Genomic DNA, 12,656 nt, shown 5'->3' with positions numbered 1-12,656 from the left:
TTGAATAGTCTCTCAGCTTCTTTATTGATTGAAAGCAAACAAAAAATTATGAATTATGGCCGAAACAGACAAGTTAAATAGACAAGTGTTTGCTTGATCAGATTTCATGTTCATAACTCCCAAAAGAGATGGAACTCAAGAAAATAAATAAGATGGATGGCCTCCAAAAAGAGAGGTGTGGCCGACTTGATATATAGAGAATCTAGTATAACCTTGGACAGGAAAACAATTACAGTTGACACTTCTATGCTTGGGCCCAGTCTCATTACAATACAGATAACTCATCCAGCATCGGCTCTTGCTTGTTTCCATGGCAATTGGAGGCATGTGCATGTGGATAGGCTTGTGTGCTGCATGAATCCCCCTCTCGTCATTGGCAGAGCGCATGCAGGCCTATGTGACAACCGCCCGAGGCAGACTCCCCCGCACGCAGGGCAGTCAGGTGTTAGACAGACACTGCAACGCGTAGGATCTTCGCTGCTCTAAAATAACTACTAGGCAGGCAGAGGCTACACATTGAGGCAGGCAGATGCTACACATTTCCACATTTGTATTGTTATAACGTCAAAATGAATATAACTGGAAGTCACTGATCCAAAAGGAGTCCATAATGTCAAAGTGAAAAACAAATTGTTCCAACTTAATTACAAATATGAAATAATGTATCGCATACATATTGCGCAAACTGTGACAATAGCCCGGGTGCTTCACAAAAGTGGACTTCATGAGAGAGAGGCTCAAAAAGAAAACCACTCACATTAAGTCTTACCTAGACTATGGTCTTATCAGGCTTTTTGGCCTCAACGCTAAGCATTATGTTTGGCACAAGCCTAAAACTGTGCATCATCCTGAGGACACCATCCCTACTGTGAAGCATGGTGGTGGCAACATCATGCTATTGGGATGCTTCTCCGCGCCAGGGCCTGAAATACCTGTGAATATAGAAGGCAAAATGGATGCCACAAAGTACAGAGAAATCCTGGAAGAAAACTTGTAAGAGACCTGAGACTTGGGAAAAGATTCATATTTCAGCAAGACAATGACCCCAAACATACAGCAAAAGTTACATAAGTAGCTTAGAAACACATAAGTCAATGAATGGCTTAAAAACAAATAGGTCAAGGTCCTGGAGAGGCCCAGTCAAAGCATGGACCCCCAAAAAATTGAGAACATGTGAAGAGCTGTTTATCCAAACTTGATGGAACTTGAGCAATTTTGCAAAGAATTGTCAGAAACTGCTTTGCTCAGATGTGCAAAGCTACGTAGAGAAATATACTCGTAGCTATAATTGCTGCCAAAGATGCCTCTACCAAATATTGACTAAAGGGGGTGAATAGTTACGCAATCAATTATTTTCTGATTTGTATCCGTAACTTAGAATAATTTGTAGATTTTATTTTCCACTTTACATTATGGACATTGTTGTATTGATCAGTGGCAAAAAAAATCCTAATTATATCAATTTTGAGTTCAACACAATAAAATTTGGAAAGGTCTAAGCGGGTGAATACTTTTAAAAGCCACTGTACAGTATTTTATTTCATATTGATTGAACACTTATTTCAAACCATCAGATCAGTAGACAAAAGTAAAAAAGACCAATACAGTATAAATTGCAAAAATATGTACTCTTAAAATGTTCACCTGGCACAGCCAGAAGAGAACTGGTCACTCTTGAGTTTAGTTCCACTCTAGGTTTCTTCCTAAATTTCAGCCCCTTTTAGGGAGTTTTTCCTGGATACTGTGCATCAACACTCCTTCGGATTTCAGGCTGGATGTTTTGTAAAAGCACTTTGTGACTACTGCTGATGTAAAAAGGGCTTCATAAATAAACTTGCTGCCAAGTGCTATGCTGCCAAGGTTTGATAACACTGACTTTCAGCCCTGAAGCGAGAGTACACAGCCTTTGGACAGCCTTTGTTTGTTTTTCTGTGAACATTTTTAATATAATCTATTTTGAACACAGTTTTCTTTCTCAAAATTTTTTATGAATTACATTAACAAACATTTATGACCAAAAGACAGACAAATAAAAACAGAGCAAAAAACAACGAACCCAATTTGCCCCGTCTCCCCACAAGGTCTGACATGATACAAGTGTCTATACCAGTAGCTGTGCTGGTTAGTGGGAAGTGAAAATAGTGGAGTAGTGTGCCCTCTGCAGTTTATCCAGACCAATGGATGTGACCTTTCTGAATGACTGGAATACCTTCATGAACGTTTCAGATAATCCTGAAGTGTTTTCCATTGTAATAGTTCCTGAGCAGTGGTGTCATTTTGTCTTTTGCTTGTTTAGTGAGAAACTGAGGGTTAAACCTATTTAGTCCAATGCCCCGGAGTCTCCGAGAATTTGGTCTGTGATCCAAGAAAACAGGCGTAAACACTGAGTGAAACAAATATTCTTGTCCTGTGAGTTGAGACCGTCTGTACGTCAAATAGATTAGGTCAATAAGCTATCGTTTTTCACAAACGTATTCACAAATTTGCTTGAGTAAAATGTAGGGGCATGGTGGGTGGACAAAGTACTGGTCTAACACACGGTTCATGTATCTTCTGATGACCAGATTAGTCTGAAAGATATTTGGTATCAGTGTTAAGACCTTTCTGAAATAGAAGGGATTTTCTATCTTTGAAACATAGATAAACATTACAATAATAGGGTACATTTAAGCCTAATACATTTTAACATACCATGGAAATCATTATTGGGATGGGATCTTATGAGATTATATCAGAAGAGATTTCTGATGGCAGAGGACCTCATCTCGCTTCATTTATTGGATGAAAGGTTGGATGTTCTATTAAGTACGTTTAAGTCCCATCCTATCATTTTCGGTTGTTAGGGAGTCTTGCATGACATGGCAGTAATCAACCTCAGACGACACACCCCATTTCCTTTTTGTAAAATATATATTTCAGGCATTGTTTCTGCTTTATTAAACAGGTGGTAAAAGGAAAACATTTTTATTCATAAATCAATGAGCCAGATTCAAACAAGCACTGCTAATGTACATGTGCACCAGAGACAGCAGCTAAAAGTCATGACTCGAGTAATAATCCCTGCTAACCCAGAACGAAAGTCTTGCGTAATTGGTCAGATGCTCGATTACTTTTTGGATCCACGCGTGTCAAATGAGATCGGAATAGGATCAAAGAGCACCTTCTCTCTCTGAAAATGACCAGCAAGTGTATGACTGATATCTCCCATCCCCTTCTGAAATTCAATGGACACAAACACCCACAAATCTTTCCCGAGGACCATCAATTCCTTGGAAGAGATGATCTGATACCCATCATGGCATTCTTTCAATACAAACACCAATTAAAAATGCCAATAACGACGAGCGTACATCCGGCGCAGACAGAAAACAATGCTAATCACCAAACATTCTTCAACTGCTACACCGCGGTATACTGTGAAGTAGGTTGGCTTCCTGTTTCCTAGCCTAATATGGTATCTGGCCAATCAGTCGGCAAAGAAAAGCATCATCAGGCAAACTATGAACCTGCGGTCCAAACTCTGTGGGTTGTAGACTGGCACATCAAGTATGTGGGCTGTAAATGCACAACCTATAAACAAACCTTCCAGTTCTCCCCATCGCATGTAGTAATAGCTGTTGTGTTGCGTTTGTGTATTTGCATGCTGAAAAGACAACGGATGTAAAAATGGACAGAAACGTATATCGTATGACATCACGTTTGTTACTTCTGAATTACCATGTTTTATATCTGCCCAAAAGACAAAAATGTTATATTGTATATATGTTATAGCCCAATCAACTGAGTTTTTTCTTTTATAATGCCATTCAATTAGTTATTAAATTACCTTATTGAGGACTTATGTTATTCAGATGAGACACTGCACAAAGGAATTTTACCACAAATAATGCATGGACCATGTGAAACAATTCACAACATGACCATTCACGCTGTACACCCATCCTCTGTCTAAACAAGTAAGATCCAGAAATCACTTTGTAAGACAATTGTGTTCAGGTTAGCTGATATACAGCATTACATTGTGACTAGCTGTAGCAATGCGATTTGTAGACCAGCCAGCCCTTACCAACAACAATGCAGTAGATGCTGAACGAGCCAATTCACTCTTCAGCCCCAGACGTCGTCTTCTGAGAGAGGACCAGGTCCTTCACCTCACTGGTCAGGGAGACCAACTCCTTTCGGATGGCCTCTTCCTCATCACCCTCCTTCTGGCTGTCTCCTTCTCCCTGCTCCCGCTTCTTCCCCTGGCTCTGGCTCACCAGATGCTTCACCACCAGGGCCTGATAGCCAGTCAGCAGCCTGTGCTGCTCCTAGAACACAGCATCAGAACTGCATGAAGAACACTGGTTCCCCAGGTAAAACTGTGATGGACAGATCCACAAAAAAAGCACATTCGGTGCCACCTGGGAGCGCCAAATCACACCACTAACGACACTGATGGCGGGCCAGTACCTCAGAGATGCGTCCCACTAAAGTGCCAATGATCTGGGGCACACAGCGTCCGGGGGCGTGCAGCATGCAGTTGGTGCTGGCCTGGAACAGCAGCACACTGGTCAAGTGGAGAATCAGGGCTGGGTCCTCCGCCTCCTTCAGCTGCTCTACCAGGGCCTGCCGGTGGAGGAACAGGGCCTTCCTAGGAACCAGAACAAAATCAAGACGCACAGGTCAGCCAGGAAGGTTTAGCACCAGAGACAATAGCCCAGGTCCATGTTAATATGGATGTGGCACATTTTGGATATTCATTTGATGATGCTACTCATCAGGCAACGTCCTTTACCGTTCTCTTTTCTTATCTCCCTTCTTCAGCATGAATCCACAGACCTCCACCGCGGTTTCTATACTGGTTAAAAAATCTTCAATTGCCTGAAAAAGATGGATGGCGTCAGGCAAGCTTTGACATCCATATAATACATTCAAAACAACATGACTTCAACAACATCTGCAGTGATCATTTAAGGTTAAATATCCAACAACAACATGTATATGTTACTTTTCCATTCAGACTGTTGTGCACTTTCATAAGAGGTCCTCTGGTTTCCTCTGGAAGCTTTCCTAATATCTTCAATCTCACCTAAAGGGAGAGATGCACAGACATGTACTGTTGGGTGGGAATGTGAAGCAGATGAGTGAAGCCTCGAAAGCTGACAACCGATTGGCTTCGACTTGATCAAAATGAGGAACTAAGAGGTGAGCTTGCCTCGTTGGTGATTGAGTTGGGATTCTCTACGGACATCATGAGTTCAGCCGCCATGAAGTTCACAAGGATGTTGGTGACATCAGTGCACACAGTCTTCAGAACGTGCTTGGCAATATGGACCTGAGTCTCATCTGTAGGCCCGAATATTAATATGCTGAGGCTGCACAAATTAGCTTTTACATTAAATGTGTTAGTGACAAGGACCCACCTCTACTTTAAAGGCAAATTCAAATGGTTCACCTGAGAAGAGCTTGGTCCCTTTCTCAAAGAGCCTGATGTTGTTGTAGAGGTTGGAGAGCTCCTCCTGGAAGTCTTTCACACTCCTCTTCTTGGTTACTCCCGTAGTGGAGCTGGTGGAGGACATGAATACGGTCCGAACCACCTCCTGGTACGTCTTGGTCAAAGGCCTGAAGACAGAGCAAGAGTCTTGCATGTTAAAACTCACACATAGTATTTCTTTGGAGGAAACTGCATGTTGCCTGACAGAGATTGAGACAGGAAACCTTAATAGATGCTCTGCCAATTCACAGAGGACTTCTTCAGGGCAGTCACACACTCGCTCTTCCAGGACAGCCACAATCTCCTCCAGGGCCATGAATGGGACTTCAGTGTGTTTGTTACGATCTGCAAAAGGGAGGAAAAACTCAAATATAATTGACCTCATGGGGTACCACAGTTTAGTTTCATACACTAACAGACTTAATGACCCAGGGGACTGATCTCTTCCACAAAGTGATATCTTCCCACACAACCGCTGAGACCTCATTACAGATGATTACCTCGTTGAACAAACAACGGGGCCGCACATCAGCTCGAAATTTTATTGTGTGCGCCCGCAAAACCCCAGTGCAGCACACTATGTGAAACCAAGGCAACGTAAGGTGTGGTCCTACTTTGCGGGGTGACCGCCGCCTCCTCGTCACTGTCGTCATCCCTCCTGGTCTTCTTCTTGGTTTTCCGTACCCTGACCTCCCGGGCGTTGCATCCTCCACCACCTCCTTTACAGCCGCTGCCCTCTAGGAAGCACGACCACCACAGGACACTTTAGAATGGAAATGGACCGAAGCGGCTGCCAGGGCTGACATTTTATTGTCTGGGACGAAGACGCTGCGCTACCCGCGGATGGGCAGGCAACGTTGGGTCGGACGTGCCGATTCTCCACAGGCTATTTAATTAGTTCCTCCTCACCCTAAAGCCCCCTTTGGGTTTCACGTGGACCCGCTTGTCGACATGCCCTGGCCTCCTGTCAGTACCCACGCTCTGATCAGAACCCTTACGGTTGACGCGGCGATGCCTACGTCGGTATCTTAATGTATCGTGAAACATTTCAAACTTTCTCAGTCTAACTTATGAATGTACGCTATGACTATGAAATAGGTTGCCAGAGCAGCGTGGCGTCAAATGTTGCTTTAGGGGGAAAATATTTCAATCTGTGTTTAAACCGCAAATACCCTTGTGATGTTATAATCTTTCTAGTTATGCTACCACACTGTAGCCTGGATTGGTATGATTGCAGGTCGCCTGAATTCCACCTCTAGCCAGTCACTATGTAGCCAGTCACCAGTCTTACAGTCATTGAGTTTCACATAGCCTGGTCGGTCTGCCTAACAAGACAACGTTAGCAATTAGAAAAAGTGATGAAATACAAACCAAAAATACATTCTGACGTGCTTGGGTCTGATATTCTTCCTCAAAAGCTTTCCTAAACAGACTGCTTTATTGTGTCACGCTCATATTTCCAAGACTCTATCGCTGAAGACACATAATGCATGCGGTGAATCCAAGCCTACACCAAAGATGTCTGATCCTCGCTGTGCGTGGGGTAGAGCTAGAGGCAGCAGCGACGTAAATAAAATCTAAATAGAGAATTCTGCACGGCTGTAAAACCTTCTGGATCTTTAGTCTCGAGAAACATCAGAGAAAATCTGGATCTCCAGCCACTCTACTGAATAATGGGTAACGGATCAGGAATCCAAACTCTGCAAACACACGGTAGAAAGCTGAGATGAAAGGAGTTTGGAGACTGCGTTTACTTGATAGCCTAACAGACAGACATAGTGTAAAGTGGTCAAAATGAAGCCTGCACTACGTTACCTGTAGTCTTTTTCCTTCTCTCCGCCTCTCTTTTCTCCTTTTTAGAAGGGGCTGTACTTTCTGTCATTATAGAGCCGAGCTTCAGATCTTCTTCTGTAATCAGGAAAACCGGGTTGTTCTTGACTTCCTGAAAGAAAACAGCCTTGCATTGATGAGGTATAGAACACATCAAAAGGCCATCGGACAACGTCGTGACCCGTGTGGTTTTACCTTCTGAGCTTTATGCTGCATCGCCTCATCAAAGAGAGCGAGGCAGTTGCTGATGAACTTCTCGCTGACCACCACCGTGTCTCCGAGGACCCTGGCGGTCGACTGCACGTTGGTCGTTCTCATGGCCTCGTTAATTATGATGCCAACGTCCTCCATGGACAGACAGCTGGGCAGAATGGGCTACATGTCAAGAGGAAAAGTCAGCTGCCTCACTGATATGAAAACCAGCACCATTAAAAGGCTTTACGGAAATTCTGCCATGTACTAGAGCAAGTCCTTAATTAATAAATAAAAATAGCTACTATATGCGCACACACACACACACACGTGTGATTAGGCAGATAATTTATAAACCAGGAAGGTTTGTATGGACCTGCACATCGGTCCATGTGGCAGAGTTGACAGCCTCCTCCACAGAGGCTTCCACCTGATCTACCAGGGCTTGGCCCACACAGGCTGCCCTGAGGAACAGCAGCTTGCTGGACTTAAAACGCTTCTTGATGTAACTCACTGCGTCAGGGATGCCTAGCCTGATCAAGGCATCAAACTCTAGAGCAGAGGGGGTAAAAGAGAGAGCGCCTTCAGACTACGGGAATTCCTGAATTCAGAAAAATAAACGTTATAACCACAAGTTATCACAAATACTTTAAGGGATGAGCACCTAAGTATCCATTCTGTTTGAGGAAGGAGTCCACCCAGGTGTTCTGTGTTTTGGAGTAGATGTCTGGGATGTAGAGAGCTTTGTCCTGCCGGCCCCCCACCACAGTGCCTTTCAGACGATCAGTATTCACCAGTTCCTCCAGAATAGCTAGGGAATAATGGACGATGACGAAACAGTAACTGAATGACAACGGCGAGCGGATAACAGCTTAATATGATTAAGCCAACTGAACAATTGCATTGCATAGGAAGACACGGACCAAACCATGTCTACACCCTAAACACACGTGGTATACTGCTGGTAATACATTACCAGGTTGGACACAGACATAGAAACACAGCAGCTACTTACAGTAAAGGAGATGTTCTTGAAAACCATAGACTGCGATCATGTTGCTAACTGATGTTGGCCTACACAAGGACATCAAAAGGAATCAGGCATTAGAAACCAGGTGAAATCAACCGAGATAAATGGTGACAGATCACCTGGATGGAACGTACCGTGTAACAGCACTGAAAAGACCCCGTATGCGAGCCCTGTGGCGAGACACGAACGCAGGGGTGAATATGACTCCCCTGTTGAACTCGTCCATCTGGCCATGGAGGATTTTCCCTATGCGCTTGGACAGCTCCTGCGACACGGGACGACACGGCCACAGAGCTTAACGTTACAGATAGGAACCGAGCGGACCGGGCGGCTGCCTCACTGAGACCCAGGATCGTATTCTACATGTGCGCTTGTCCTCTTGGCTCACCTCAGTCAGGAAATCCCCGGGAAGGTCATGGATTTTACATAGTTCTGGGATGTTCACCATGCCAGCCTCCTGTAGTTTGTCATTCACCTCTTCAGCGATCTGATCCAGGTAGTTTCTAGGAGACAGAGAGAAATCAGAACAAATCTGATAACCTTGTGGCTGAACTGTCCTGGAGTAAGGCACAGAGGGTGAGGTAGATGGCCAACGTGGTATCCATGGTTTCAAACCTCCTTGTTTATAATATAAAATATAGATAACGTAGAAAAGTCTCACTTATCGATAAGTTGCCCCAGCACCAATTGAATGTTCCTGTCAGATCTAGTGATGTCATTTGCTCTGGCCTCAACATGGACCCAATCAACGTTGATAATCTGTAAACAATAGAAAGACTTGTTGTCAGCCAGTATTTGACACTGTAAATAAAATAAAACGTAACTACTGCTACACAATAACTGGTGGTATTGCAATGACACACACACACACACACACACCTTTTGTAGGTCCACAATGTTGACACGACCTTAGGAAAGCAGAATGACAATAAAGAGTCACAGTTATATATATATTAATATATTGTTTTCAACAGACACTGTAAATCCTATGTTTACAGTCACATTTTAGCCATGGGCGGTCTCTATCAACTATGGTACAGGAGATCATTTCCACAACCCTTGGTCACTGTCAATTACTGTAAGTGTGTGTTAAACATAGGATCTATGCCGACGTGGGTGGGGAGATTAATTTAAGAATTTAGGTATTGAAATCAAAAGTAGGTTGTCAACCCAACTGACCTCCATGTGCGTAGAGTTCATCCTTGATCTCCCTACTGATTTGGGAGGGAGTGATGTACTCCTTGCCATCAACTGTGTGTAACACATCCAACTTTTTCTCTTCGATCAGCTTGGCAACTATTTCAATGCAGTTCCTCTCGGACAACCTGGAAAGAATTTAGAGGCATTGAGACACAGAGATTATATAATTCATATCTAAAGCGATATCATATATTTTTTGATAGTATTGGCAAGGGTTTTCTCTAACAGCTGTTTCCCCAAGGCAATGGATTCTGTTAACATTTACCTTGTAAACTAAGTAGTTATATCTAGGTAATAAAGCCGAAACATTAGTCTAAAACTGCTACAAGAAGCCCGTAGGCACAGACACAGCCATAGTAGACGTCTTACCTAGTCAGTTGTAACTTAAGCTAGCTACTTGTTTTGAATAGGTTGATTAAGCCTACTGACTGTACTACCACAGCCGTTCAATAAAAGGCTAACAATATGCAGTGTTATGCTAGCTAGCTAAAAGGCTAGCTACCTAAGGCTTTAACAAGCCAAATATTGTAGGATTGCCAGAACTCCACTAACAGTTAGTTTTAAGTAACGTTAGTTATATAACTGTCAACGCAGTCGGCTACGTAGTCAACGAGCTAACGTTTGCTCTTTGATTATCATAGAGACAACTAGCTTCTGTGGTAGATATGTTGATACACCAACATTAGCTAGCTGGCCTCCGATATTACAGTAGTAGGAAAACTACCTCTGCACTGTGTCAGCAAACTGTGCTCTCTGAAAATCCGCTGCCAGACGTCTGATTTCATCCCAGGCGGCTGCCATCGTATTTTTTGGCTTCTAAAACTGTAGCGAAATAACTAGAGCTCTGCCCGAAGCCGAAACGTCAGCTCTATGATTAGCTAGCTATTGTACTAGCTGAACCATGTTCAGCAAAGCTAACGTTTGTAGGCTAGTGACTATCAAATCCACACGTCAACATAACTTCTTCTTCGTTAGATTGTATTGGCGGATTGCAACCAACTGAAAAATTGCAACAGAAACTGCGCCACCTACTGTAAACGGGTATAAGGCCTCCCTATGTGGTTTGTATCTGCTGTTCATTCATTTTTGTATTTCTAACCAATTAAAAAGAATCCCTACGCACCTTAAATACTTTTACTGCAAAATTGTTGAGTGTAAAACTACAGTCAGTGAGTTCATAATATCTCAGTTGACAGAATTTTTACTGTAGTTTCAAAGTTGCTTTCAAAAGCACTTGTTTTATCATCTGCTGGATAATTAGGTTACTAAACACACAAACAGTGTACATAATCCCTGTAAATGTATTTGTTAAACCATCAGAGACACAAGGGGAATAACTTTTAAAACTTTCTCTACAGTGAACAGGTATTTGCCAGCTTCTTGCCTTCTACGGGTTTGTGAACTGTGGTAGATAGACCATAGATAGACCATATCTACCTGAATCTGTGGTCACCCATAAAAGGTTGAATACTAGTCTAAAACCTACAGATGTTAATGGTGCCTGAGGCCATCACAATTGTATTATTTAATCCCATAAAGGAAACCTTTCATCACAATTTTATTATTTTTGCACTTGCACCTTAACTGATTAAATATATCTGTCTTTCTCTTCTCCCTCTCTCTCTCTCTCTCTCTCTCTCACACACTCTAATTGAAACAAATTTCATTTTTATTTTCAAGAGGTAAAACTTTGAAACATTACTCTAAGAATGATCAATAAAAAAGGACCCTACCATTACATCTTGAAAGGAACTCGAGGCAGAGATATTCATCACTTTTCAGTCTACAGGAGATACAAGGGTATTTGATCTCTTTATAAATAAAGATTTGTTTGAATAGTTTACAGAAATCTAAACACTTTCAACTTAATCTAAATCACACTTTTAGTAATTTGTATGTGGATTTTTTTTCATCAGGCAACTAGTTCATAGTAGTTCATTGTAGTATTTTATTTTATTTGAGTGTATTATTTTATTTATTAGGATCCCCTTTAACTCCTGCCGAATAATCTACTGTTCCTAGGGTCTAGACACAAAACATGAAAAATAACAAAAATGTAAGTACACTGATAGAGCAGAACTCAATCAATCAATCAAATGTATTTATAAAGCCCTTTTTACAACAGCAGTTGTCACAAAGTGCTTTTACAGAAACACCCGGCCTTAAACCCCAAGGAGCAAACAACAGTAGTGTTGAATTTCAGTGGCTAGGAAACACTCCCTAAGATGGACACATTTTAGGAAGAAACCTAGAGAGGACCCAGGCTCAGAGGGGTGACCAGTCCTCTTGTGGCTGTGCCGGGTTAGATATTAAGAGACCAATTGGAATAATTAATAAATGCATGTGTGCTAAATCCAGAGTCTATTTAAATTTAGACTAGGTCAGAAGTATGACCAGATGGAAAAGGACAGGGACAGCAACGGGGCCCCCAAACCAGGTACTCCGCAGGTGTGGACCAGGACCTCAGTTTAAAACGGAAGGAGACTGGGAAAATTCAGAAAATGCATTCCTCATATCAACAACAATTTATATTGGAGAAGGAGAACTTAGTGGGGAAGGAGAACTGACCCAATCCCCCAGCACAATAGTATAGCAGCGTAAGATCTTGGAACTGAGATGGAGGGGTCCGGCGACACTGTGGCCCTACCCGGGGGAGGCCCCGGACAGGGCCCAACAGGCAGGAAATCAATCCACCCACATTGCCAGGCATCAACCAAAGGGACACCCACCAACCGCAATCACCCTGAATGAGGGCCGAGTATTGCCAGCAGAGTACAGCCCAATTGCACAAGTGAGCAACAGAGAGACAACAACAACCCAGTGTCAGAACTGTCAAACACATTTTGAATAGAACAAAATACATCTTAAAACTGTGTCTGTATTGTGCTTCTGCAATCAATAAAATGTTCAGGGAAGTTGATTTTACGG

The 12,656-nt window shown here is 42.7% G+C and overlaps 1 protein-coding gene across 2 annotated transcripts; it reads right to left on the bottom strand.

Annotated features, from left to right (window-relative positions):
* ufl1 (UFM1-specific ligase 1) lies at window positions 1-10,705 on the bottom strand. Of its 2 annotated transcripts, XM_020056145.3 has the most exons (20): window positions 10,453-10,705; window positions 9,708-9,853; window positions 9,408-9,436; window positions 9,190-9,287; window positions 8,917-9,031; window positions 8,663-8,793; window positions 8,514-8,572; window positions 8,163-8,309; window positions 7,875-8,050; window positions 7,502-7,681; window positions 7,292-7,418; window positions 6,091-6,213; window positions 5,701-5,821; window positions 5,438-5,604; window positions 5,198-5,328; window positions 4,991-5,071; window positions 4,778-4,863; window positions 4,453-4,633; window positions 4,067-4,310; window positions 1-932 (listed from the first exon to the last, which is right to left on the bottom strand). In XM_020056145.3, exons 1-19 carry the CDS (start codon window positions 10,527-10,529, stop codon window positions 4,101-4,103), a joined length of 2,385 nt encoding a protein of 794 aa, XP_019911704.1. In that variant the 5' UTR covers window positions 10,530-10,705; the 3' UTR covers window positions 1-932; window positions 4,067-4,100. The 2 variants fall into 2 exon arrangements, with proteins under 2 accessions (XP_019911704.1, XP_010881150.1); XM_010882848.4 differs by lacking the exon at window positions 1-932 and having other exon boundaries at window positions 2,892-4,310.
* Window positions 10,706-12,656: the final 1,951 nt, after the last annotated feature.

This window comes from Esox lucius, chromosome 18 (assembly GCF_011004845.1).
Source record: "Esox lucius isolate fEsoLuc1 chromosome 18, fEsoLuc1.pri, whole genome shotgun sequence".
In the NCBI taxonomy this organism is placed as follows: domain Eukaryota; kingdom Metazoa; phylum Chordata; class Actinopteri; order Esociformes; family Esocidae; genus Esox; species Esox lucius.
Note: the sequence above shows the minus strand (reverse complement) of the source record. Positions and strands in the feature narration are given on the sequence as shown.